The following is a 24015-nucleotide window of genomic DNA, read 5'->3' on the forward strand; positions in this document are numbered from 1 at the left end:
GACCTGAACGCTGTGGAGCTTCTTTTGCAAGCACGGCAGGCGACCCGCAGAGCCAAGGCCGCTATCCGGAGGAAGGCGGAGTCTCCCCCGACAAGAGCCCGGGGTCCCCCTGAGGCGAGCTGCTGCTGCTGCCGCCGGACCCGGCCCGCTTCCCCGCACCGCCATGCCCACAGGGGGCGCTGTGGCCCACCGCACATCCGGGCACCCGCAGCGGCTGGTGGCCCTCTTTCCCCGCTAACCCCGCCCGCCGGGGCCCGCCGCTTCCGCCGCCGCCGGGCGCAGGCGCTGTGAGGGGGAGGGAGGCGCGCGCAGGCGCGCGGCCGGGTGGGCGGAGCGGGTGGGCGGTTGGTGAAGGAGGAGGGCGGGCGCGCGGGGGGAGGGAAGGAAGGAAGGTGTGAGCAGCCGCTCGCGCGCGGCGGTTGGCTGGGGTGCGCGGCGGCCGGCGGCGGCGTCCCCCACCTTCCCCCCCCGCCCCGGCCCCGCGCGACGGGCCGGGCGGCGCGAGGCGGCCCCGCGCGCTCTCTCCCCCCCCGCCCCTCTCCTCCCCCGCCCGCTGGGCCGCCGCCGTTGGATGCGGGGCGGCGGCGGCAGCGCGGAGCGGAGCCGGGGTGTAAGATGGAGGGCCTGACGCTAAGCGAGGCGGAGCAGCGCTACTACTGCGACCTCTTCTCCTACTGCGACACCGAGAGCACCAAGAAGGTGGCGTCCAACGGGCGGGTCCTGGAGCTCTTCCGCGCCGCCCAGCTGCCCAACGACGTGGTCATGCAGGTATAGCCGCCGTGGGCCATCCCGGGGGGCTGGGGGGGCTGCGGGCCCGGGCACCGCCCCGCCCCGCCGTGACTGCCGGCGGGGAGATGGCCCCGTCCGGGGCTGCCGCCCCTCCCCTCCGCAGCGCTCGCCCCGGCCGTCGCCCCCTTACCCGGCCCAGCAGCCCTTTGGGCAGGGGTTGTCCCGCCGGCGGCGGGGAGAATGGAGCGGGAGCCGCCAGCACGCTCGGGAGCTTTGTCCGGCCACCTGAGCCCCGGCGGGAGAGGAAGGCTGAGCCTCTCCGGCGGAGAGGGAAGGGCGGGGGGTGCAGCTCAGTTGCTGCGCCGAGCATGGCTGTAGCAGGCCCCCGCTTGTGTGCTTGTGGGGCCTCTGGCTACGAGGCTAGGAAGGGGCTGTTGGTAATGTCTGCTGGCGACCTCCAGCAACTGGTGGGGAAGTGTGTTGTTTGCCTCGTGTCGGCAGAGGCCATCCAAAGCACGAGAACCCCAAAGCATTTTGGGGATGCAGGGGAGGTTCGTCCCACAGTCTGCTGATGAAAAGCACCGCAGGAGGAAATCTGGGTTTGTATCGTTGAGGGCTACTGACACTGATCCACTTCACCTAAGCCACGCAGTCTTTTTTGGACATCAGTTCCCAGCAGGTATTAACTTATCTGTAGTCATCAAAACATTTCTAACAATGAAAGATGTGGTGTTGAGAATGACACGGGCCCATACTTGCAATACGTATGTGTACAGTTTTAGCACTTATTTTCTTGGCCAGGTTATGTCTAAAAGGTGTAGCAGTATTGCAGAGCTACCGACATAGAAAAGGAAGAGTCTGCTCTATTCTGTCTGTGTAATTATCTGAGGAAAGTATTCCCAGTGAATCTTCTTATGAACAGCTATTTGTAATAATTTGCTGCTTCTGCAGTTCCCTCTGTTATTGTTCAGTGCTTTAAAGTTTATGCAGTGTTTTGAGCTGCTGTGGGTAAAAGCGTGTCTAAAGAGCCCTACTGCCTTTTATGTAGTTTCATCCTCAGTCTAGTGAGATAAGCAGCACTTTTAACAAAGCATTAAAGTTACTGTAGCCAGAAATACAGTACACGAATTTCGGCGTTCTGCAGTTTGGTACCAGATTTCATGAGAGTACTTATACTCAATTAGGGCTACTGTTGATGTCCTTTGGGCTCCTAAGAGCAACTTGGTTAGTTAAAATGAGTTTAAGATGCAAAAAAGTGGAAGAGGGCTGAATAAGAAATGATTCTTACTGGTAAAACTAGTAATCTTATTTGATGACTTGCTAGACTGGGCTTAATGGTAAGAGAGTCTGTGCGCTCAGTATTATGAGTGAGGTTTCTTGAGGGTCGCCCACTGCTGCTTTTCACGTGTGGCCAACCAATTTCAGAAAAATCATCTCAGGAAAGTTCAATGTTTGCATGTTTGTTGTATTTAAAATCTATTTTCCATCAAACTTGTCTGGATCACTGTAAAGATAAAGTAGTCTAGTGCTAAAAGATTTTATTTTATGCAGGGATTTAGTGCAAGAACTTGGAAAGACTTGGAATCTTGAATACAAGTGGCCACGGATTATATCCTTATCTGTTGCAGAGGAGGTCAGATATTTTCTTGCAAAGTAGATTGCATCTGAAGACAAGAAACTACTCAGGCATCATTCCATGGGTTCTAAATAAATTAACTCAAGCAGCAGACCTGGCTTATCACTGTAGTGATCTTAAGGAAAGCCTTGCAGTTAAAACAGCAAACAAGATATTAGATTGCCTGAGGAATGAGACTGTAAATAATACAAAGAAAGTCAAAATGCCCTTAGCAGCCTGACCCATTACAAATGTCTTGTGCAATCACTGTTGGTCACCTGTAAAGTACCCTGTACTCGTGAGGGAGAGAATCTAGTTGTCTAGTTACATTATGTTCTCTTCGAAGTGTGTCTGTACCTCAGGTTAACACAGGCATGAATACGTTGGATGGGGGCTCTTCCAAGGGAAATAGCATCTGATGCTTTGGAAGCTGCGACTATGTCACTAACACCCCTAGGTGATACAGTTTAAGAAATAAGGAAACTCTGTGAAGGAGGTGTAATTTTCTTTGGACCATGTGGTGCTATGTTCTTACCTCTTCATTTGAAGCACCTGATGCTTGTGGGGAAAGGAACTTGATTCAGTTACACAATTCTTATATAATCCTGGAATGCAAGTGTTGTACTAGTCACATGAATGCTAAGTCCCTTCGTAGGTGTGCAAAGCATAGTACAAAATTACCGCTCTTGAAACTCACAGGGTCTAAGTAGTCCCAAGGAGCTACCTTGAAGTTTTTCTTCTTCAGTAGTACAGGTCTGTAGATTCCTTTGAATGATTCAGAACTAATTCTGTTGGAAATGAAAGTGTGTGCATTTTAAGACCCACAACTTGTTTTGCTTGCAAATCTGTTGTTTAAAGGCTGGACGCACATGCAACCTTTCCTGCAAAGAGTTATGTTTATGTGAGATATCTGTCTTGGCAGCAGGAAAAATTAATCCATGTGGCTAATTGTTCCTAATCATTCTCATTTCTGCCTCTAAGGGACACTGTCAGCTGCCTGTTAAATGGGAACAAATGAATGTACAGAAGACTGAAACAGTTATGGTTGCTGTATACAAATCATATGCTCACAAAGCGACAAGACCCTGGAAAATAAAAGCTGTGTGTCCACTCAGTGTACACATCTATAAAAGAACAGCTTTCTTACCTGAACAAAAATACTACAAATTGTCTTATGTCCTTAATTGCACATGTGAGGACACCAACCTTTATTAACCCATATTTCTGCCTTTTTGTGCACATCCTTGAAATTAGCATTAAGGTAGAAGATTTGCATAGAACAGTGAGTAGAAGTAGTATGTTTGTTGGGAAAACAAGTCCATCTACTTCACAAAAGTTATATGAGTCTTTAAATTGCTTGCAGGGTGTGGTTTCACATTGCAGCTAAACCGATCTAATGGTGAGTTGCTACTGAAGAAGGTGGTTCAACCTTCCTTCTTCCCCCAGCCATGTGCTCCTGTTGCTGCTTTGCCTTGCAAAGGCATTAGTCCTTGTCCGATGCTGTTGTACACTGTCATCAGGGGCTATGCAGGTAGAAAATGAATCACAATTTTTTGTTGATTTTAACTCTGCATCAGCTAACAGTGGGATTGAATGAATGTCAGTACTGGCATGAGGAGGGAGGCAGAAAAACCATTTGCTGATGGAGGGGAAGAGGAGAACTTTCCTCTTTCTAGAGCAATTCAGCTGTGACCTGGCATGGGTTTTATGGTAGCTTAATCCACAAGAAGCTGGAGGTGCCTGATGCTGGCACAGACATTCATTTGACAGTGAGCTGGTTCAGGGAACTTGTTCAGCCAAAAGTTAGGGGGTTTTGTCAAGTTATTTTTCACTTGATTCAGCTGCCTGAGCTCGTGCCTCAGTTGCTTGTTCATCAGTGTTTGTATTTGCAAGCAGTGTGACACAACACAAGTGATCCCAAGGAGCTGCCATCCACTCTGTGTATTTATTTCAGAAGCATTTCTTTGATAAAGTTCTTGGTCCTGTAGACTGAATGCTAGCTGAGATTCATTAGGTGCACTCCTAGGGTGTATCTTATAGGTTAGCTTCATGCAAAAGAAATCTAGTTGCCTGTTCTGGAGTGGCTGCACAGTATGAACCAGAGCAGTGAGGGTGATCAGGAAATTGACTTCAGAAGCATGTTTTGCTTCTGACCTAAAATGCTAATGTAGGTATGCTGTTGAAATCAGTTGTTGGTGCCTCTGTACTGGTGGTGAAGTTGCTTGTAAAAGCTACAGTCAGCCAAAAAACGTATTGTGAAGTTCATTACTTGTGCATGGGATTAATATAATAGCTGTGACATTTTTTCAGTTTGTAGAATTCTTATTTAGGTGATTTAATCACAGAACATTTTATGAACTTGCACTTATTTCTTTGATTATGAATCAGAGAAGCTTTACAAGATAAGAAGCAAATCAGTTGTGCATATGATACTCATCTGAAATTGAGTCAAAGCATCTTGCTTCAAAATACATCACTAAAAAACACCAAATACGCAAGTATTTTAATGTACTTTCTCTAAAATGAATGAATTGTCATCTTCAGTGTTGACATTGTACAGTAACATTAACTGACTTATAATTTAGTGTTAGAAAGTCTTTGAAATGACAGATGAATTGTACAGTTATGCCCAGTTTCTTCAATTAACAATATGCTTGCATTAGCCCATTAAAAACCTAGTCTAAAGCTTATTTTTGAGTCTTGTTAGCCAATTTCAAGCTTTTTTTTTTTCATTTCTAAGAAGTCTTTACAGACAGATTAGTTTTGATTGTTCTTGTGTCATTGATGAAAAAAAATTACTGTCTCTGGTTGTCTACCTCAACTCTCTGTTAGAGTTTGCTGCCTTCGCATCAAAAGTTGTAAGAAAGTGCATACCTGTGATGTAGATGCTTCATTGTAAAGTTCAGACTCTTAGTGTAAAGCCTTATTCATCAGGTACAATTTCTGCACTGTGCAGAAAACTATCTGAGGTGCAGGCATATGCTGTCGTCTGCTGTTCTTGGAGTGACAGCTTTTGGCAAACGCAGGGAAATGGATAACATGGAATGGTAGTTTCCTCAGATGTCAGAGCTCATCTGTGTCAAGTGGCGCAATTATAATTGGAATTATAATCCATAGGCAGAACATGGCAAAAAAAAATTGCAGGTTCTTGATTTAAAATATTGGCCTCTCTGTTGGAGAATGAATGTAGAGAGAAAGGGATCTAAGAAAAGAAAAACTTGTTCACAGTGATTTTATTGTTGCAGTTAGTGTTTCAGTGAATTTTCCTACACAAAGAGTACCTTTTTATCAAATCAGTAGAATTTACTAAATGCCAACTGCAAATGGAAACTGAGCCATGCTCAGGATTACCTGTGTGGTAGAGACATGCAGAAGACTCAGCCTTGTTCTGATTAATTTGCTGAATTTATTATCTTTTCAGAACTGGTGGGGTAAGAAGTTATAATTCCTTATACACTGCAAATCTCATGCCTTCTTTTCAGTGTATATTTAAAAATACATGGCACTTTCAGATCTTTAAAAAAAAAAAAGTACGCTGTGTAAAAAGCTTTTCTCTCCTAATACTGATCTCTACCTAATCTGCAAACAAGCTGAAATTTTAAAAAGAGATCACTTAATTGAATCCAATCCATACATTTTGGGTTTATAGTTTTTTATTTTAAAGCTTACAGCTTTTCCATATGACATTTTAAAATAAAATTAGTTTAGATTTCTTCTGAGGCGGTACTCAAACAGGTCATTACTAAGGCATTCTTCCAATGTAGAAATGTGTAACTATAGCATTTTTCTTACTCATTCTTGGTATTTTGTTAGCCTGAGCACCATAATGTTGATAAGTCTGTAGCCTTTTAGGATTACAATCATATGTAATTTATATATAGCATTTATATATAGTATTTACATATTTAAAGGATGTTTGTATATATGTTATGCTGTATCTCTTTTCTTGTTTAGGAAATAACTGTTAGAAATCTGTTGTAAATACAAACAGTACCTGGATGGGCAGTTAAGAATATCTGATTTGTGAATTACATATTTATTTTTTCCCCCTCAAATGTTATTGTAATAGAGTATTTTTCTTTTCCTCTCATCTGAGCGGTAGGTTAGTTTTGTTCCTCTGTAATGATGAGATATATAAGCAGTCGTACTTTCTGCTAGTGCTAGAAATGGCTCTTAGTCTGCTTTGTATCCTGTGAACTGTGCTTTGAGTTTTCTGCAGAGTTCTAGTAAAAATGTTTACTTTAATGTTACCTTCACAGAGACTATAGTGGGCTGCAAACTGTGTTGTGTTTTGGTTTTTGTTTTTTTTTTACAGTTAATTCATTTGAGTAGTCTCATATCTCAGCAGTGTTTAGTCAGAGAATAATCATTGTTTTTGAAACGAAAGGCAGGAAGTTACTGGTAAAACTTTAGTACTGTAGATTAGGTCTATTGGACTTGTTTTCAGCTGATTTCTCAGTGTAATTGACTGGCATTCATACTGTATAGTCACTTACATAGTAAATAATTCCTTCATAATTCCATATGCCAGCACAGCACTCAGCTAATTTCAAGTATCACAACTCAGCTTTGTTTGAAAACAGTTTATTTTTTTCTTTTTAAATGTGCCGTCAGCTGACAGCAGGGATGATTAATGTCCATTCTGACACCACTGGGTAGAATTCTAAAATCTCTTCAGAAATATCAGGGCCTTTGGAAAATGCAGCTGTCTTAGAATCAAGTTAGCTGTACAAAATTATGGATTGTAAACTTGATCTTTTTCATGTAAAGGTGATTCTTTTGTATTAGAAGTTTTGAGCACTTCACTGACTGCCTGTGAAAATGGCAAACATGCCTTCATCTTAGTCTAATCTTCAATAAATATTACTGTAGATACTGTGAAATTATAGGACTTTGCTGGCAGTCTCTATGACTTTTCAATTATATTTGGTAGCTTTCAAAATATTAGTCCTTACAGACAGGTCATAAATATTTGCTGTTTAGATTAGTTCTCCTTGTAGAATTCCTAGACTTCAAATTGGAGTTCTGCTCTTTGGTTACATGAGTTTGAAGTCAGAAGTGAGTGTGGGAGCAATAAGTTGACTACCAGCTTTTTCTTGCTGGAGTTCCAGTAATGATTAGTGTTAAGAATACATTTCCCACTTGTTCTTTTTCCTTTACCATTTCCATAGGGATATTATTAAGCCAGTGGTGTCATTCTTTCTAAAATAACATACTAAGTTGGTGATCATGTTTGTCACTTGCTTGTTTTTCCACTAAAGAGTTAAATTATCCCCTGCACTTGTTATACAAAAATACATTATAACTTAGGCATACCTGTCTGTGTATAGGAACTGTGTTTTGATAGCTTAAAGGACTTGGAAAAGATGACAGACTGACCTGAATTTCTGGAATGATTGACTTCTGATGTCTAAAATGCTCCTGAAGTATGGTAACAGTACAATTAGTAGACTCAGTTTCAAATACGTCGTTCAACTTCAGAAATCCCAGAAAAGGGTGACCATGACAGAGCTGTGTAGAATTTAACATCAGGTGCTAACTTTTTCCTGCTTTGGACTATTAGTTGTGAATTTTGTAGAAAAGTCTGTTCTTACTGCAACAGTGTGTACGACTCGTTTTTTTCTGAATTAAAATGTCTGAAATCGTTTAAGACCTAGTGTAAGCAGCTGTGTTCTGAGTCTCAAATGTAGCTCTATAAATGTGCAGTTTTTAGAATTTTAACTAAGTTAAACTTTGATAGACACATTGTTAAGACTTGTTAAAGCCTTACTGGGAAAAGGAGAGCAGTGCAAAGCTAAGTAATTAATTAATGCTGGTCAGATTGATCCTCAGAAGAAAACAGATTGAGATGGGAAAGCAGTGTAAAGTAATGGGCACAGTAGCTTCAGGTGGACTTGTATGGAAATGCTCTATTTGGCCAGGCCACAGCAGGACCACTAATTCTGGGATTAGAGTGTGCCTTAATCTTCATTTTACATTAGCACAAAACCAGAAGCCTGTGTCCATTCTTGGAGGCCTTTATGTCTTACATTTGTTCTGGCATAGTGATAAAAGGTGATGTGTGGAGAAAATATTAAAATCAAAAAAGTAAGAAATTAATTATTAGCAAAGGATGTCAGTCACTAGAGGTCTGAAAGGAATCAAAACGTCTATATAAATGCCACTGTCTTCAGCATTTAGCACCTAAGTAGAAATTTTGCAGGAAGAATATTCAACTTAATGCTGCTTGGCAGGAGCATCCACAATTAGAATATAACATGTGACCTCCCTTGCATTATTTTTTGTTGCAGTGGTAATTTGAAATACTAAATATATTATTGCGGTAAAATACCTCTCTAATGCCTGCTGAAGCTAGGTGCTTTCTTGGCACTTATATGATACTTTAGCTGCTCCTTTTTGTTCCAGAAAATGCAACCACTTGAATGTTAAAGAGTCATCCTGGAGTCTCAAATCATCACAGACTGGCTTGGGCATTGACAGTTCTTGCTTAAGTGTGTTTCTTCATCTCCTATTGTTTGAACTCTTCATGGCACCACCAGGAAAAAGGAGACACCCTTGTTTTGAGAGCAGTTCTTATATTCATGTATCAGGCAGCTATCTTTCCCTTCTAAGGAGGGCTTCTTTGGGCAAGGCAAAGAAGGTGGAGTTGCAAGTGCTCTTGATGAGGTGTTCTGTTCAGGTGCCTAATTTCAATGCATTCCACCCCTTGTAAATGCAAAGTACACAACTTTCTTGAGGCTGCAGCCTTACAAGAAGTTTAGAGTCAAATGAACAAATAATTGCTACCAGACACATGTTCCCATGTGTCTTGTAGCTGCTGAGGTGTTCATTGGTTGTACAGTAGACAGATTGAGTTTAATAAAAGAGCAGATAAGTGACACTAACTTTTTGCTGGCTTATGGAGTGGAGTCGTCATGCTGTGTGATCAGACAGATGAGCAACAGCTAGTGCTCAGGAATGGGGAACTATGCAGCTGAGAGTAGAGAAGGGAGGAGCTATTTGGGTTAAGCAGTAATGTAAAATTGCATAGGAAGAGGAGAAAGGTATGTGGAATATCTCCTTTTAAAAGAACCTCTTGTTATGTATTGAGAATTAAAAATTATTCTTGTAGGTCCCCAGGCTGTCTTTTGCTGCTTCAGGTTTGGTGTTTTGTTTTTATTTCCAGTTTTTCTTGCTGCTTTATTACCACTGCTGCTCATAAGGTACCTTCCTCATGAGCACCGACTCTGCCAGAAGAACAGGAGAGAGAATCTTAATGCAAGCAAAGATAACTCTGCCTTGAGGTCTTCCAGCTATGGCTTTTTACTTGGGAGGATAGTAGTTGCTTTCTAGTGAGTGTTCATCTGGCTGGATTTTCCTTTGTTGGTGCTATTGAACATGTCAGAAAGGAATATGCTTATTTATTCTGCCCTTTTTTTGAGGGTATTTGACAATAATTTGTTTATGGGTTATAGTAGAGTAGGACAGTCTAGATCTTCGGAGAAATGGGCCCTCTAAATCAATATCTTGAACTGTTTTGTAGTTGCACGTAGGGTGCATCTACCTCATCTTTGTGGATTAATTGATGGTGTTTACCATGTGCTACCAAATCAAGAAGGGAACCACTGGAGCTCTGCAGGTAAGATTCATGTGTTTGACTTGTAACAGCTTTTGCAGCAGCTATTAGCAAGATCACAAACTGATTACAAATGGAAAAATCAAAGCTACTGCATTAGGAAGTGTCTCTGATAAGTGAGGCTAATCCACCATGAACATATGTGCTACCAGGAACAATAGAAGATGCTGCAGACCCCTTTTGGAATGGGTTGAAGTCAGGAATCACACAAAATGTAACTGGTTCAAAAAGTACTACAGTAGGTAAAAATTCTGTGGGGTTTTTGTGTGTGGTGTTCAACGTATTCACTTGTGAAGATACATATTTATTACGTGCATCTGTCATAAATCCGTTTTAAATTGTCAGTGGTTTTTGTTTGCTGCTTTTCTATTACCAGAGTGAAAGCATGACTCTAAATCTGCCAACCCTTACTCAGGGAGTGGACATCCTTGTAAAACAGATCCCAAAGTAAGGGGCAGAATCATTCTTCTGAGGCTTAAAATACTGGTTCATTTTTTGACCAGCTAATTAACTTCCTTCCTTCTGATGTGATTAATTCTGAAATTTCATTTGATTGAAACAAAAGTATGTTTGAACTTCAAATGACCTTAGAATGGGAAAGTTTAGTTCTAAGTATCTATAGAGAATTAATTATCAGAGCTGATGAGTAGGGGCTTTTTTCGTGATGGTGTTTTAGCGGTCTGCTTCCACTGTGGATACATGCAGTGTGAAAATCAAGGGTGGAGAAGTATTAGGAGAGGCTCAGACAGTAGGAGACTCTAAATAGTTCATTGCCAGAGAGCGTGTGTTGTCTTGGAAGTCCTCCAATACTATTGCTTTTATTTCTTTAAAGGCCTCTGTTCAGAAGCCAGGTTTGTGGCATTGACTGAGATTCATCTTCATGGAACAGTCAGTAAGACTTAAAAGGAAGACCTTACAATTCGTTATGCAACAAAGTACAACATCCCAAATATACCCTGTGCCTGGGAGTTCTTAGTATCAACTAATTAAGTATATTTACTACTGTGCTTCTTAAGTACCTAATAAGATAAATGTATGTATTAGTGGTAATGTTATTCTTGCTGTTCAGCACGTGAACGTTTCCTACTTCACACTTACTGAATTAAGTATAGCAGTTCTTGATATCCTTCATAAATGCATTTTGCATATGATCTTCGGATAGGTGTAAGACTGTTTAAATATTTGTCGTATACTGCTATTCTTGCTGAAAGATAGAATTCAGAGCAATACTTGGACTGCTTTTTAGTGGCATTTTTTTGTCCTGTCCCCAGCTTTTTTTTTCTTGTGTGCCATCATGTGCCAAGGTTGTGGAGCCTTGCAGAGAACTGGGTCAGAGACTTGACTTGGTTAAAAATAACTGATCAAAAGAAGGATCTTTGTCAGTTCTGTCTTGTTCCTATGCTGTCAACAACTGTTGTGTCTTAGAAGCTACTTGTCAAGTGAGATTTTTTTTTTCTGAAGAAAAGTTGAAAAATCTTGATGAATAATTAATCAGTAATGCTTTGTCCAGTTGGTGATAGGTGAGAGGCTGTAGTTAGAAAACTGTGTGAGGATGTGGTTTGCAATTAGTGAGACAGATAGAGATAAATGAAGTGACAGGAATTGATCTGTTGAACAGTGGTTGCAGAGTAACAAGATTAGAAGGTAGCGAATTGTCAGGAGAGAAATGTATTCAATCTAGGAAAAAAAGCGCAAAGGAGACTTTGATATGTAGTGATGGTCAGGTGTTTTTTTCCTGCTACAATAGCAATGATTAGGAAGTACTTTTTTTTCAATTTCTCTTACACATCCTGATACTACATTACACCGTAGAGATACGGTTAATTTTTGCTGTAGCTGAGATGAGTGGATTACATGAGTTCAGGCAAGCACTTTGTAGGACAGCATATTCTAGTACCCAATTTGAGGCTGTATTCCAATAAACTTTTAATTTGGAAAACATCCTGTCATATCTGTTTAATGCTTAAGTTTGCGAAGAGCTTTAGAATTTTCATCAATGAATTGATTCTTATGGGATACAGAAATAACATTGTGGACGTGATAATGTTTTTAATTTTAAACTGTGAATCAAAATCAATCTGTAGTCAGTTACATTTTTGTTAAATAACGTAAAACTGAATGTAGGTTATTCTGTTTAATTTTTTACCTTTTTTATCTGAAGTAAACTTAGCTTTTTTAAAATGTATTGCTTGCTTTCCATTAAAAGGTTATTGTCAATATGCACAGTAAAACTCAAAAATCATGTACTAAATACTGAAGCACAAATATATTCATATGGTCTGGTTTAACTCAAGTTTGTATCAAATATTGTAAATGAATGTGAAAACTTGTTTTGCACCTCTGGTGCATGATTTACATGCTATTGTTCATGGGATTGTTTAATTTAAATGTAAGAGAAAACTTTCTTACTGTAAGGGTGATCAAACACTGGAAGGGGTTGCTCAAAGAGGTTGTTGAGTCTCCCTCCTTGGATATACTCAACATACAACTGGACATGGTCCTAAGCAACCTGCTGTAGCTGAGCCTGCTTTGAGCAGGGGTGGCGAAGTGGATGATCTCCAGAGGACCTTTCCAAGCTCAATTATTCTGTAATTCTACATAGGGTTTCTTTCTGTTCATTAAAGAAAAAAAGTCTTACACCAACAATACAAGCACAAAAATTCCTGCCAAGTCACAGTAGGACTACCAGAATACCTCAAATTAAGAATGTGTTAATAAAATCAGGACCAAAATGTATATTCTGAATCCCAGTTCTTCTTTCTTGCTTTGTATCATTATGTGATTTTTTAAATTTTTATTTATTTATTTTTAGTGAACAGTCTTCCGTTAATGTTCTAGTTCAGATGAGGTGATACAGAAGGTCCTCCTTTGGCTTTTTCACTTCCCCCTCTTGTCAGCATACACCATGTGTGTTGTAACTTCCAGCCTTCAAAAGTTGTCTTAAAGTCTTGCCTCTTACCACCCTCTGGTATGGGACAGTAGGTGCTTCAGTAACTGTCTCCAAGCAGGTGAAATGTTTTTATCTTTACTGTGTAGGTGGCATGCGTGTTGCTTCATTTATTGTTTTACCATTTAAGTAATCCCTGCTTAAATACTGTTGTACTTTTGCATGAATAATGTTTACAGTTAATGGGCTTGATTTGCTGTGTAGAAGAAACTGGGGGTGGGGGGAGTGTGATATTCTGGAAAGACTCTCCCAGAGAGGTTTTCTGAGTTCTGGGAAGTGTGTTTCACCACATTTGATAGAAATATGATTTGTTCCACGTCACCTGGAATTTCTAAAGGTTCTCAAGTCTTAGTTTTTTTGGTTCACAAACCTTTCCAAGTTCAAGGACCTCTTACTTGAAACCTGCAAAAGTTCTAGAAGGTATGTGCTTGAAACAGTGCCCTTTGTCAACATATTGCTTCCTATGCATGCCTGATCTGCACCAACTCCTGATATTTTTGGTGCTGCTGTTAATTCTTTGCAGTACGATGACGGAGCATGCAATTTCATAATTTACAGCTGCTGCACTGAGGTTTATTTTCGTTGTATCAATAGCTTCCAGTAATTCTAGAGCTTCACAGAGTTGTTTGCCTTAATCCGGTTAATTGCAGTAGTGTGACCTCAAGAGCTTCATATCTAGGGAGATGAAAACAGTCATGGAGCATTTTGTCTTGAAGATGGCTCTGCATTCCTTGAAGAGTTTAAGGAAATTCCTTATCCTCTCTGTTTCTAAGAAGATGAAAGCCCTAAACATAAATCTCAGAGAAGCAATCCCTTGATTATTTTTTTTATTGTTATTCCATCCCCCCTCCCCCATTAGTATAGCTTATTACCTGTTGAATGTTTAAATCCTCCTTCAAGAAGATTATAGGTAGGTTGTTTTGAGTATGTTCAAGCATGCTGTCACTCAGCAGAGGGGTCTTTGATTAGATGTTTACATTTAATGGTTTTACTCAACCTTCAGTTGTGTTTCAGATTGCATTATATTCTGTGTTTGAAACAGAGGGCTCCTTTAGCTATCTATGGATGGCTTTGACAGCAACTTGTTCAGCAGCATAAGGGCATTCTTTTTTGTTAAGGGTTTGGGGTTTTTTTATCCTTAGCTTTTTGTTTTTCTTGATACTTAGATTTGGCATATTTTCTACATTTCTATCTATTTACTTTGAATCCATGCTTGTCTTTCCTTTCTAATACTTACCTGCCATGGTAGCTTAATTATTAATTCAGTTTTTAACCGAAGTATTTTTTCAATCTGGCAGTACTAACTAGCTCCAAACAAGATAATTTCTAGTCCAGCACTGTCTTTGAAATTGCCCAAAGCCATTACTGCCTAATGATTCCATAGGCTCCAAATGCCTGCGTCAGTGCTTCCTTTCATAAGAAGCTTTTCCAGAGTCCGCTCAGTTACTTATCTGTCAATGCTAGGCCACTGGATCCACAAGCTTTTTCTGTGTTGGGTGTAGTCAAGTATATGGATGTTCATCAATCTTCTAGGGTACAGCGCTTTAAAAAAAGAAATCACTCTTGCTGTCACACTGGTTTTGATTGCTAGCTGTCTCTTGAATCTCCACTACTTTAGTTCTGTCAGTTATTTGAACGTAGTGTAATTATTTTTGGCATTAGATTGGGTACAGGCAATTTATTTTAGATGTTGATGCCTCAAAATTTTTATTGCTTGAGTTGTCAGTTGTCAATTTACACGGTCACTTCTTTCCTCATGGAACTTTTTGTAGTCCAGCCAGCTTATTGAAACTAAAGTATTCAACTGTATTGAGTAATTTTCTTTTAGTTAATGAGCTTCAGAAAGTGCCCTGTTATCCCCTGACTTCTGTCCAGACATCATGCTGCAGAAATACTATAATGGGAAAATACAATTAACACAGGTGCTGTAGGACAATGTGGGAAGTGTAATGCAGACATAGCCAAATGATTTAATGCAGCTAGTTTCTGTCCAGCAGGATTTGAGCTGCATGCACAGCCCTAGAGCTGCTGATCCTCTTGGAAGTTCTTTGGGACTAAGTGTGTGTCAACTTCCGACACCTTCCTGTGACAGGTTTTACAACAGCTTATTTTCCTGAGGCCTTAGAATCCTGGTGCATGGTAAGGAAATACCCAAGCAGCTTTTTGTTGAGCCATATCTAGCTCAAGTGTTGTTAATAAACCCATCTGTTTGATTGTACAGAGTTACCAAAGTCTGTTTCAGCAGTGCTGAAGCATACAGACTAACTCCTCGTTGATAATGTTGTTCAGTTGTCGCTATGTGAAAATGTAGTTGACTTCTTCAGTTGGAACTTGCCTGCAAGCAGGCCTCCTCTGCCCTTCAGAACTGTGTCCTCTGAAAGCCGGGAAATCTTTCAGGACAGCCTTCTCGAAGTCCAGTATCAATCCATTCCAGTAGTTAGGAAAATGAGCAGATGTGTCAAGAGACCACATTTGCCAAATGGGGAACTTAAGACTGAGCCCTGGTAGGAAGGGTGAGGAGAGAAATTAGTGTTGGTGGATGTAGATGAGACTGAGATTCTCAGTGCCTTCTCTGCATTGATCTTCACAGAAAAGGTCTCATGGGTCTTTGCGCCTGGAGATGGGATTGAAGGAGGAGAGAAACTACTAGTACTGCAAGAAGATTGATGGATCTCTTGAGAAATACCAAGTTCATGGGATTAGATGGGATGCTTCTGAGGGTGCTGAGAGAGCTAGTTAATGTCATTGCAAGCCAGCTTTCTCTTTGAACAGTTGTGGAGATCAGGGGTGGGCCTCAGTGACTGGAGAAAGACATGTTGCAGCCGTCTTCAGGAGGGGCAGGAAGGTTGATTTGGGGAACTGCAGGCTGGTCAGCTGCACTTTGGTCCCTGAGAAAGTGTGAAACAAGTCTGCTTTGAAGCCATTTCTAGGTACGTGAAGTGAAAACGGTAATTAGGATTAGCAAGCATGGATTTACTAAGGGTACCAGATTGTCTGATGTGATGGAAAGACTAGAACTGTGGTTGAGGCGAGAAAAGCAGTATGTCGTCTACCTTGACTTCAACGAGGCTTTCACAAGGTGTCCAGGAGCATCCTTGTGTCTCATTTGGAATGTTACAGTCTAGATGAGACTGCTAGGTAGATAAAAAGACAGTCTGGATCATTGAGCTCAGAGGGTCCGATGTGGGACATGTATGCTTGGTATCTTATCAGTGACCTGGCACAAGCAGGAATGCAACCTCGGCAAGTTTGCAGGTCTTTGAATTTTGTCTGAGAATTATTTAAATGTCTTCATCTTGTGTTTCTGGATTACATCTGACAATATAATACTAAAATTTTTGAATACTATTCCTTTCTGTTGCAGTTACTGAAGACAGACAATATAGCTGCCTAATGGAGTAGCTAGTAGTGACATAAGATGTTTATCGTGTGCTTTCTTGGTGGGTTTCTGGGTTTTGGTTTTGTTTTTTTTTTTTTTTTTTAAATGAACGTGGCCCCAGTTACTCTCTGTTACTCTACCTGACATGGACTGTGTAGAACCTCTGAACTGTAGGTGAAAGAAAAGGTGTATAATTGTGAAAATATTAAGTTTTAGACTTTGTACTTTTGCTGGACTCTGACTCATGTCACATCATATTTGGAGATTGCACATGAAGTTGTTACTGAAAGATTGTATACATGAAGTAGTTACAAACACTTAATGCAAGGCATGCTGCTCTTCAGTGTATGAAATCACCTCTGTAGAGCAGTTCGTGTTTTAAATTTCTTTGTACAAGTAACTATGTGTTTTGTTTCAGATTATGGAGCTCTGTGGTGCAACAAGACTTGGCTATTTTGGAAGAAGTCAATTTTACATTGCTTTGAAACTTGTTGCTGTGGCCCAGTCTGGTCTCCCTCTAAGAGTGGAAAGCTTAAATACAGGTAAATCACAGAATCGGGGGAATTGAGTCGCTAAGTGGAATTATTGTACTTGGCTCACAGATTCTTGTTGGGTAACCTTGTAAATTAGGGTGGTATGTCTTTTTATACATGTTGCAAACTTAAAAAAAAAGTGGGGAAGTGGGGGGACTATGAGGGAGTGTATTCTTACTGTACAATAAATACGAGGTGAAATTCCTTACTTTTACTGAATAAGTATTGTGTTCATCACAGGGTAAATGAACAACTACTACTGACTATTGTGTAGGTACAAGTTCATTCTATAAGTTACTAATGTGAGAACTTGTGTGCTATATCTGCTGAAAAAGGTACTAGTAGGACTAATGTGAATTGGAAGGAAAAGAAGAATGCAACATTTGCAGGCTTTTATAGGTGCTAGTTTATGAAGTCTCAATTGCAACAAATGAAAGGTCGTATTTTCTAAAGCTGTGTTCCTTTGCATTTGGCTTGATGGTTTTCTCCCTTCTTAGTGCAAATATGCAGATTAGTCGTTTAAGATTTTTTTCTAGTGAAAAACCTGACCTGTAAAAGATCTTTGAAGTCTGTTATCAGCCAAAATACCTGTTATCCTACTTTTCAAAGGTCAACTGTGGTGTGGGTAGTGAAAAAGGAACAGGAGAAAGATTCACTCTTGGGAGATGGTTGAGAACAGCAGAAAGAGCTTTGTTATGTGGCTCTGCTGTAGCCTTCCGAGTGACATAAGTGGATCCATGTCAGTGTTCCTCTGCAAGATTAAAAGAGATTTAGCAAGATGAAATAGTGAGTTTTAAGCCACTGTAGCCCTTTGCAGCATAATACACAACTCACAACTTATAAATATCTTTGGAGCTCAGCTTTGCCTTAAAGTGACTTCCCTAGTAGATTTTATGTCTTTAGAATACAAATTATGATATAATTTTTATATGCTAGGAGTTAAAAGGAAGTTTTGGAATTTTTTGTGTCTAAAGGATATAGATTAAACAAAGTAGTTAAGGAGACTGTTAAAACCAATCTGATAGGACTCAAGTATTTGAAAAAGATATATAAAAAAAAGTAATTGTAATGTATACTTTTATAATGATGTTTATTCTAGGCTCATACAAACAGCATAAACTACTGTCATGTTTTTTTGTAGCTTTTTGGAAAAGTGCATTGTTTCAGTCAATGTTTTGCTAGTATTCAAGTTCCTTTCTGCTCATAAGCCACCCTATGTTTATAGTCTCTCTTCCTAGTTTTCCTGATGAGTGTTCCCAAATCTAAAGCCTTCAGCAAGCTGTAGCTGATTGCTCTTGAATCAGAAAGTTGGAAAAGGGAACTTCAACTCTTAATATCTGATAAAACTGGGACTTGATATAACAATTGTAGGATTTCTCATCAAATGCCTGTTGAAGAAGGCAAAGACTAAAATGTATGTAGCTTTTTCAAGAGTTTTTTATATGCTTGATTTTATTTTAATGCAAGATACATTAACTGGAAGGAACTTTTCTATTTGAAAAAAAGAAGGAAGAAATTTGAAGGAAGGAATTGAAGTTACAGAATTGGTTTCAAAATATAAAATATATTGCTATAAAATTAGCAGCCGTTGGAACTTTCATAATGGACAATCTTTCCTTGATTCATGGCAATGCTAGAAATACTTGTAATGGTTTCTGGACTTCTAGGAATAATATTCTGTAACTGCTTCCAAACCTACTAAATAGAACAAGTACAATTGACAGAACATTTATTTTTACTCTAACTGTTTTTAGCTTTGGTTGTCTGTTGCCTTGGTTGCAGTGGTTCCAGTCCTGTCTATGAAGTTCCTGCTCCTAGGGTGATTCAAGTGTTGTTGTAGCAGCTACTAAACAGCTAAAATACAGCAGGCTGAAGACGCATAAAATGGTTGTGAGCTTCCTTTGAAAACTGGGGTTCAGCAACCTGGCCAGCTGGGTTCTGCCCACAGTTCATCTCCAAGAGGTCTTGAAGAGGAACTGTTAGAGCCATCCTAAACTAAACCGTATACTCTTTCTCTCTTCAAAGTAAAACATTTAGTTAAAACTTAAATTTTAGGACATCTACCTTTTAGCTCTGCATTCTATGGATGTTTTATTTAATGATTATCTTAATGTTATTCACTCTTTTATCTTGCTGTTTTTACTGCTGCTCTTGTTTCTTTTGCCCTTTGGTTCAGTGTGTGTCTTCAGTAGACAGGAAGCTTGCTTTATGTGAGCTGGTGAGTGGAGACTGCAGTCAAATTTTGAGTACTAAGTCCATCCAACACAAGTGTCATCTAGTTGATTCTTAGTTAAATAAGTGCTTTTTTTGATTACTCAGATGTGCAATGTAGTAAAAATACTGGCTTTTAATTATTATACTACAAGCCTCTAAATCTGTTATTCCTTTGTCCCAGAAAATTTTCCTTGTAGTAAGCTAAAAATTGAGGAATTCATGAACACTGTCTATTCCAAAGTAATGTTTACTTTCTAAGTATGGAATACAGTTTTGGATGGAAGAAAATGTTAACAAGGTTGTGGACATAAAAAGTACAGAGAACTTTCTAATTTTTCAATATCAAGATTTAATTCCATTCATAACAGCTATTGCATTTATAATTGAGGGATTTCTGAATGGTAACAAAGGTTCTAGTGTTGAAATGGGACTTTCTGCTGCAAAGACACAGGAGTGGGGTAAAAATGGCAGATTTCAATTGGCCACGTAGAAACATAGTACAGCAAAACAAGTTGATTTATGCAGTCTTTTTTTTAAAGGCGGTAATAGAGTATTTTGTGTTCCTTCTGAACCCTCTGTATTGTTTTGTGAAATAGTGCTAGATATCTCACGCCAAAGCCTCATGTTGGAACAACCGATTGCATAGACTTCCCCTGTGTCAGTTGGATGTTCTAGTGTCTGCGTTATCCCGTTTTGCAAGAATACAAATTCTCACTTGTACACAGTGACTTTTTTTACTTTTTGTCTGGCTGTAGGTCACTGTTTAGCTACATTAATAACTTTCCTAGTGCAACATATGGGCTACAAGGCTAATGTGAAATGGACACCTACGACTGAGGAAGGCATCAGGAATTGCTTTAACAGAGTTTCCATGTGATGGGTAACCACAAATTTAGCAAAGAGGCTGTGTTGCATGCTCCTTCCGTGTGATGAAAGCTGGTTGGCACTTTGAAATGTGCTTGTGACAGAAGCTTAAATCAAGAATTTATATTCTTACTGGAGCACTGTTCTTTAATACTGGATACATAAAGATATCTATGGATACATAAAGGTGTCTACAGTTGCTGAATGCTATCGATTCAAATGACGCTCTTCAAATACAAATCAGCTTAATGTTTAACTTTTATGTAGTAAACTGTATGCAATTTCACCTCATATTTTAATATAGTTAGTAGTACCACTGACTCATTTTCAATACCAAAAAGTAATCGAGGTAAGCAGCCAGCAAGAGAAATTAAATTTGATCCATGCTTGTAAATTTGTTTTGTGTTAAAAAAATAATTTCCAAGCAAGCTGTACAGCAAATCCACAATTCATTTGTATTCACAGGGGACCAGTAAGAAAGTTGTGGTTGGGATTCAGAAGAATGCTAGAAATCATGCAGTGAAAAATTGAGGATATTCATATCTTCATTTTTATCTCAGACTACTCTGAGCCATGGTACATAAACCTAAGGACCCCCTAGCATTTTGTAGAAACTTTGCTTTGTAGGTGTTTGTAACAAAGTGAGGTGACATCAGAATGCTCCCAGTTGTATCCCAGTAAAACAGCTAATTTAGCTTCTGTTGTAGAAAGGTATATACACCTTTTTACATGTGTTTAAGCAATAGTTGCAGTTTTCGCAGTAAGACTAGATCATCTGTTGTAAATATAAACATGACAGCTCACTAAAAGATGTTGAATATAGTGCAGTATTTTAGCATTTGTTTTGTTTATGAACAATTTTTTATGAAGACTCTCTAATTATATATATGTGCTAGAAATGGTAGATGAGACTTGAAAATCACGCTTCAGTAATTAAATGTTGGCAAAACCAAGGGAAAATGAGCTAAATCCAGTGTTGTGTGAAAAGGGGCAAAGCGGTTTTGGCAGAAAATAAACCCCCTTGCATTCTAACACTCCTCACCGAGGTGGGAGGCTAGGTGCGGCTAGGTTTAAATTCTGAGTGATGCCCAATCCAGCACTATCAGTCCAATCATGTTTAATATTTATTAAACTATTATGATTTGGATACACTAATAGTGGACTGCACCTTCAGTCTAGTTGTGCTCCTGAACTAGCATGGCCACTCTCGAGTCTTTGGTCGCATTCAGTGAGAAACCGAACTGACTAGCTACTTAAACAGTGCAGTTTATTTAAACAACAGATATATAGGTTCTTAGGATTGCCGGTGATCAATACACTGTCTGCAAAGCACGTGCAAATGAAAGTGTTGTTACATATACAAAACGCACGGCAAAGTTATAAAGATACAGCCTGGCTATAAATGTAGAAAAGAGAGTCTCTAGAGAAATTTCTAAGTTTTCCGAGGAAGCACTCGGTATAATCTAAGTCTTACCCAAAGGCGTCCCTATGGGGGGAAGAGAGGCTCAGCCCGTCGACTGATCCCAGAAGTCAGTGATGTAATTCTTTGCGATGGTGTCTTCCCTGGGTATCTCCCCTCTCTCAGGCTATTTTTTTATACTATTTGATATCTTTAAGGTGGAGTTTGAGTGACTTTAGTCATACATACTTTTACCATGATTGGTGTAAATTTTCCTCGCTTCACAATTAAAGGTATAGTTCATGAGAAATTCAGGGTGCAGGCTCAAGGAGGAGTGGTCGCACCTTGGAGGCAGGTAGCCTTCGGGATGGAGGTGTGTTTTGGTATTATAATGACATTATAATGAGCAAAGTTCGCACAAAGGACAGCATTTCATGAAAATTTGACAAAATGTTGGCTCTGAGTAGCGTATAGGCTGCTTATCTGTTCTGTAGTACCATCTCGTTCCCATACCTGCTATACATCACAAGGGAAGGCCACGGAACAAGCGCGTTGCGTTCCATCCCTCGTGTAGCTTCGTCTTGTACAGGGGATTGCAGATGTTGCATTCTTTGCATACCAGCTGCGGCTGTATTCTACCTCAGAAGCCTCTTGATTTTATAACTTTCCTTAATGTGTGAACAATGCTATACTTTTGTATTGTTTGGCCAATTTAGTAATTATTCCACATCCAGATTATCTGATTGCTACTGCATTTAAGGCAGAGTTCTAGTGCAAAACTGTTATGGAGCTATGTGAAGTCCTCTGTATACCACAACCAGAACTTGGGTAACAGAATCGCAAAGGTACAATGCAAAAGGGTATTTGCTTTTTTTCCAACTGGCAAATATTGGCTTGATTATAGTAGCAAGCAGTCTCAGTAATTGAGGCAACTACAAAATAGAACCGCATTATTATTTTTAAGCATCATACTTCTGTATGGTAAATGGCCTGCTCTACTTTTTTTTAACAGTAAAGGACCTTCCTCTTCCCAGATTTGTTGTGTCAAAGAATGAACAAGAATCAAGACACACAGCCTTGTATTCTTCAGATGCTGATAACCCGGCTTCATATTCAGGTGTGATTCCTCCTCCACCTGGTAGGATACAAGTCAAAAAAGGCTCTGTGAGCCATGATGCAGTTCAGCAACGTACATCAACTGACCAACAGGTAAATTAACTTAAAAGGTTAAATGGGACTCCTAGCCACTACTTGGCTGAATAGATGTCAATTTGATAGGCCTTCTAAGCTTTGTTACTTTCAATATAGTTTATTTAAAAAAAAGAAATCATACTGGTGTATATTATACATAAAGGACACGTATTCTTCTGAAATATTTGCACATAGGAGACATTTTTTTCAATGAAGTCTTACAACGTGTGTTTAAAATATTGGTGGTAATGGACAAAGAATTGAGACAGAAAAGAGAATCAATGTGTAAGATATGGTAGCAAATATCAAGTTGAATTCATTGTGATGTTAATACCTCGTTTATTAGGTAGTTCACATAGGCTTCCTGGTCATTGGAACAGTGATACTGAATACCATGGTAGACTTGATTTCTAGTGCCTCAACATGCTCCAATACCTTTAAATCCCAAATACTTTATTTAAATTTTTTTTTTAAATCTCACGGTTACTTTTCTTTGCCCTACTTTTTATTGTTTGGCTATTTAATTGTTAACTAGAGACAATGAGAACCAGAAAAAAGACAGATGTTTTCACATTGCTTTTTATTGTGCTCTAATAATGAGAAAACTGATTTCCTTTTGCTCACTGGTTCTTTCATCTTCAGCTGTAGGATATCTGAATAAATGAAGACTGTAAAGGCTTACAACTCTGTGCTTCCTTATAATTCCTTTTTTTTCTTTATAGCCTTTACACTCTCTTTCCATGGGGAAATCTTTTCTGATTGTCTTTTCTACAAGCAAGAACACTGAGTGCAAATATTAAATTTTGCTGGGTGTATGTTTGACTGTGCATAACTGCTGAATGACCTGTTTTATTCCCCATGGTATGGTCTTTTCTGGGCTTGTTTTGTAAAGAATCATGGAACTCACAAACATCCCTTAATCTATCTGGGAATCAAGGAATCACTTGTAAACATTTATTAATCTCTGTGGAAATAGCCCAGACTGATCCAATATAAAGAAAAAGAAAATTAGCAGAGGCCATCCATAGTCAATGTTTAGCTGCCACTTCCTTTCTCCCAAACTGGAGATGGGGACTGTAATGAAATGAGGGCTGGCAGTAGATCTGAAGATAGCTTGTCATTGTCTAGTTTTGGATAGGTGTGTTTGAGAGAGCTCCTAAGTGCTTCATGAAGAAATCAACAATCGCAGATCTCCTTGATCTCATGTTTTAGTTTGCTTGAAATAATTTTTTTGTGTGCTTCCAACATGGTGTGGATTTCTAGTGAACAGGTGTAATTCAATACAGGAACCTGTACTGGTGTAACTTCAAAATAACTATTCAAAATATCTATTGCTTGAGGTCTTCCAAGTTGAAGTCACATGTTCACAGATATGTGTACAGAGGTGTACGAGCATCTAAATTTCATTTCTCCATCTTGGCTGATAGAAGCAGCTTGGTATCTCTGCTTCACACAACTCTGTATGGGATCATCAGAATGAAGAAGTTGTGTGTATAAGTCCTTTGAGAGATCTGGCCCACAAAACAGAC

At 39.6% G+C, this 24015-nt stretch overlaps 1 protein-coding gene across 21 annotated transcripts in view; it reads left to right on the top strand.

The window, feature by feature from the left end:
* The first annotated feature begins 382 nt into the window (after window positions 1-382).
* Window positions 383-24015, top strand: part of REPS1 (RALBP1 associated Eps domain containing 1) — a 63703-nt gene continuing 40070 nt past the window's right edge. For 17 of the 21 annotated variants that reach the window (XM_074580566.1, XM_074580582.1, XM_074580568.1 and 14 more), the window contains exons 1-3: window positions 383-768; window positions 16704-16827; window positions 22308-22504. In XM_074580566.1, coding sequence (XP_074436667.1) covers window positions 616-768; window positions 16704-16827; window positions 22308-22504 — 474 coding nt within the window. In that variant the 5' untranslated portion in view covers window positions 383-615. The remainder of the gene's footprint in view (window positions 769-16703; window positions 16828-22307; window positions 22505-24015) is intronic. The other 4 variants (XM_074580575.1, XM_074580576.1, XM_074580578.1 and 1 more) reach the window with 1 other exon arrangement.

Source organism: Larus michahellis, chromosome 3 (genome assembly GCF_964199755.1).
Source record: "Larus michahellis chromosome 3, bLarMic1.1, whole genome shotgun sequence".
NCBI classification, from domain to species: domain Eukaryota; kingdom Metazoa; phylum Chordata; class Aves; order Charadriiformes; family Laridae; genus Larus; species Larus michahellis.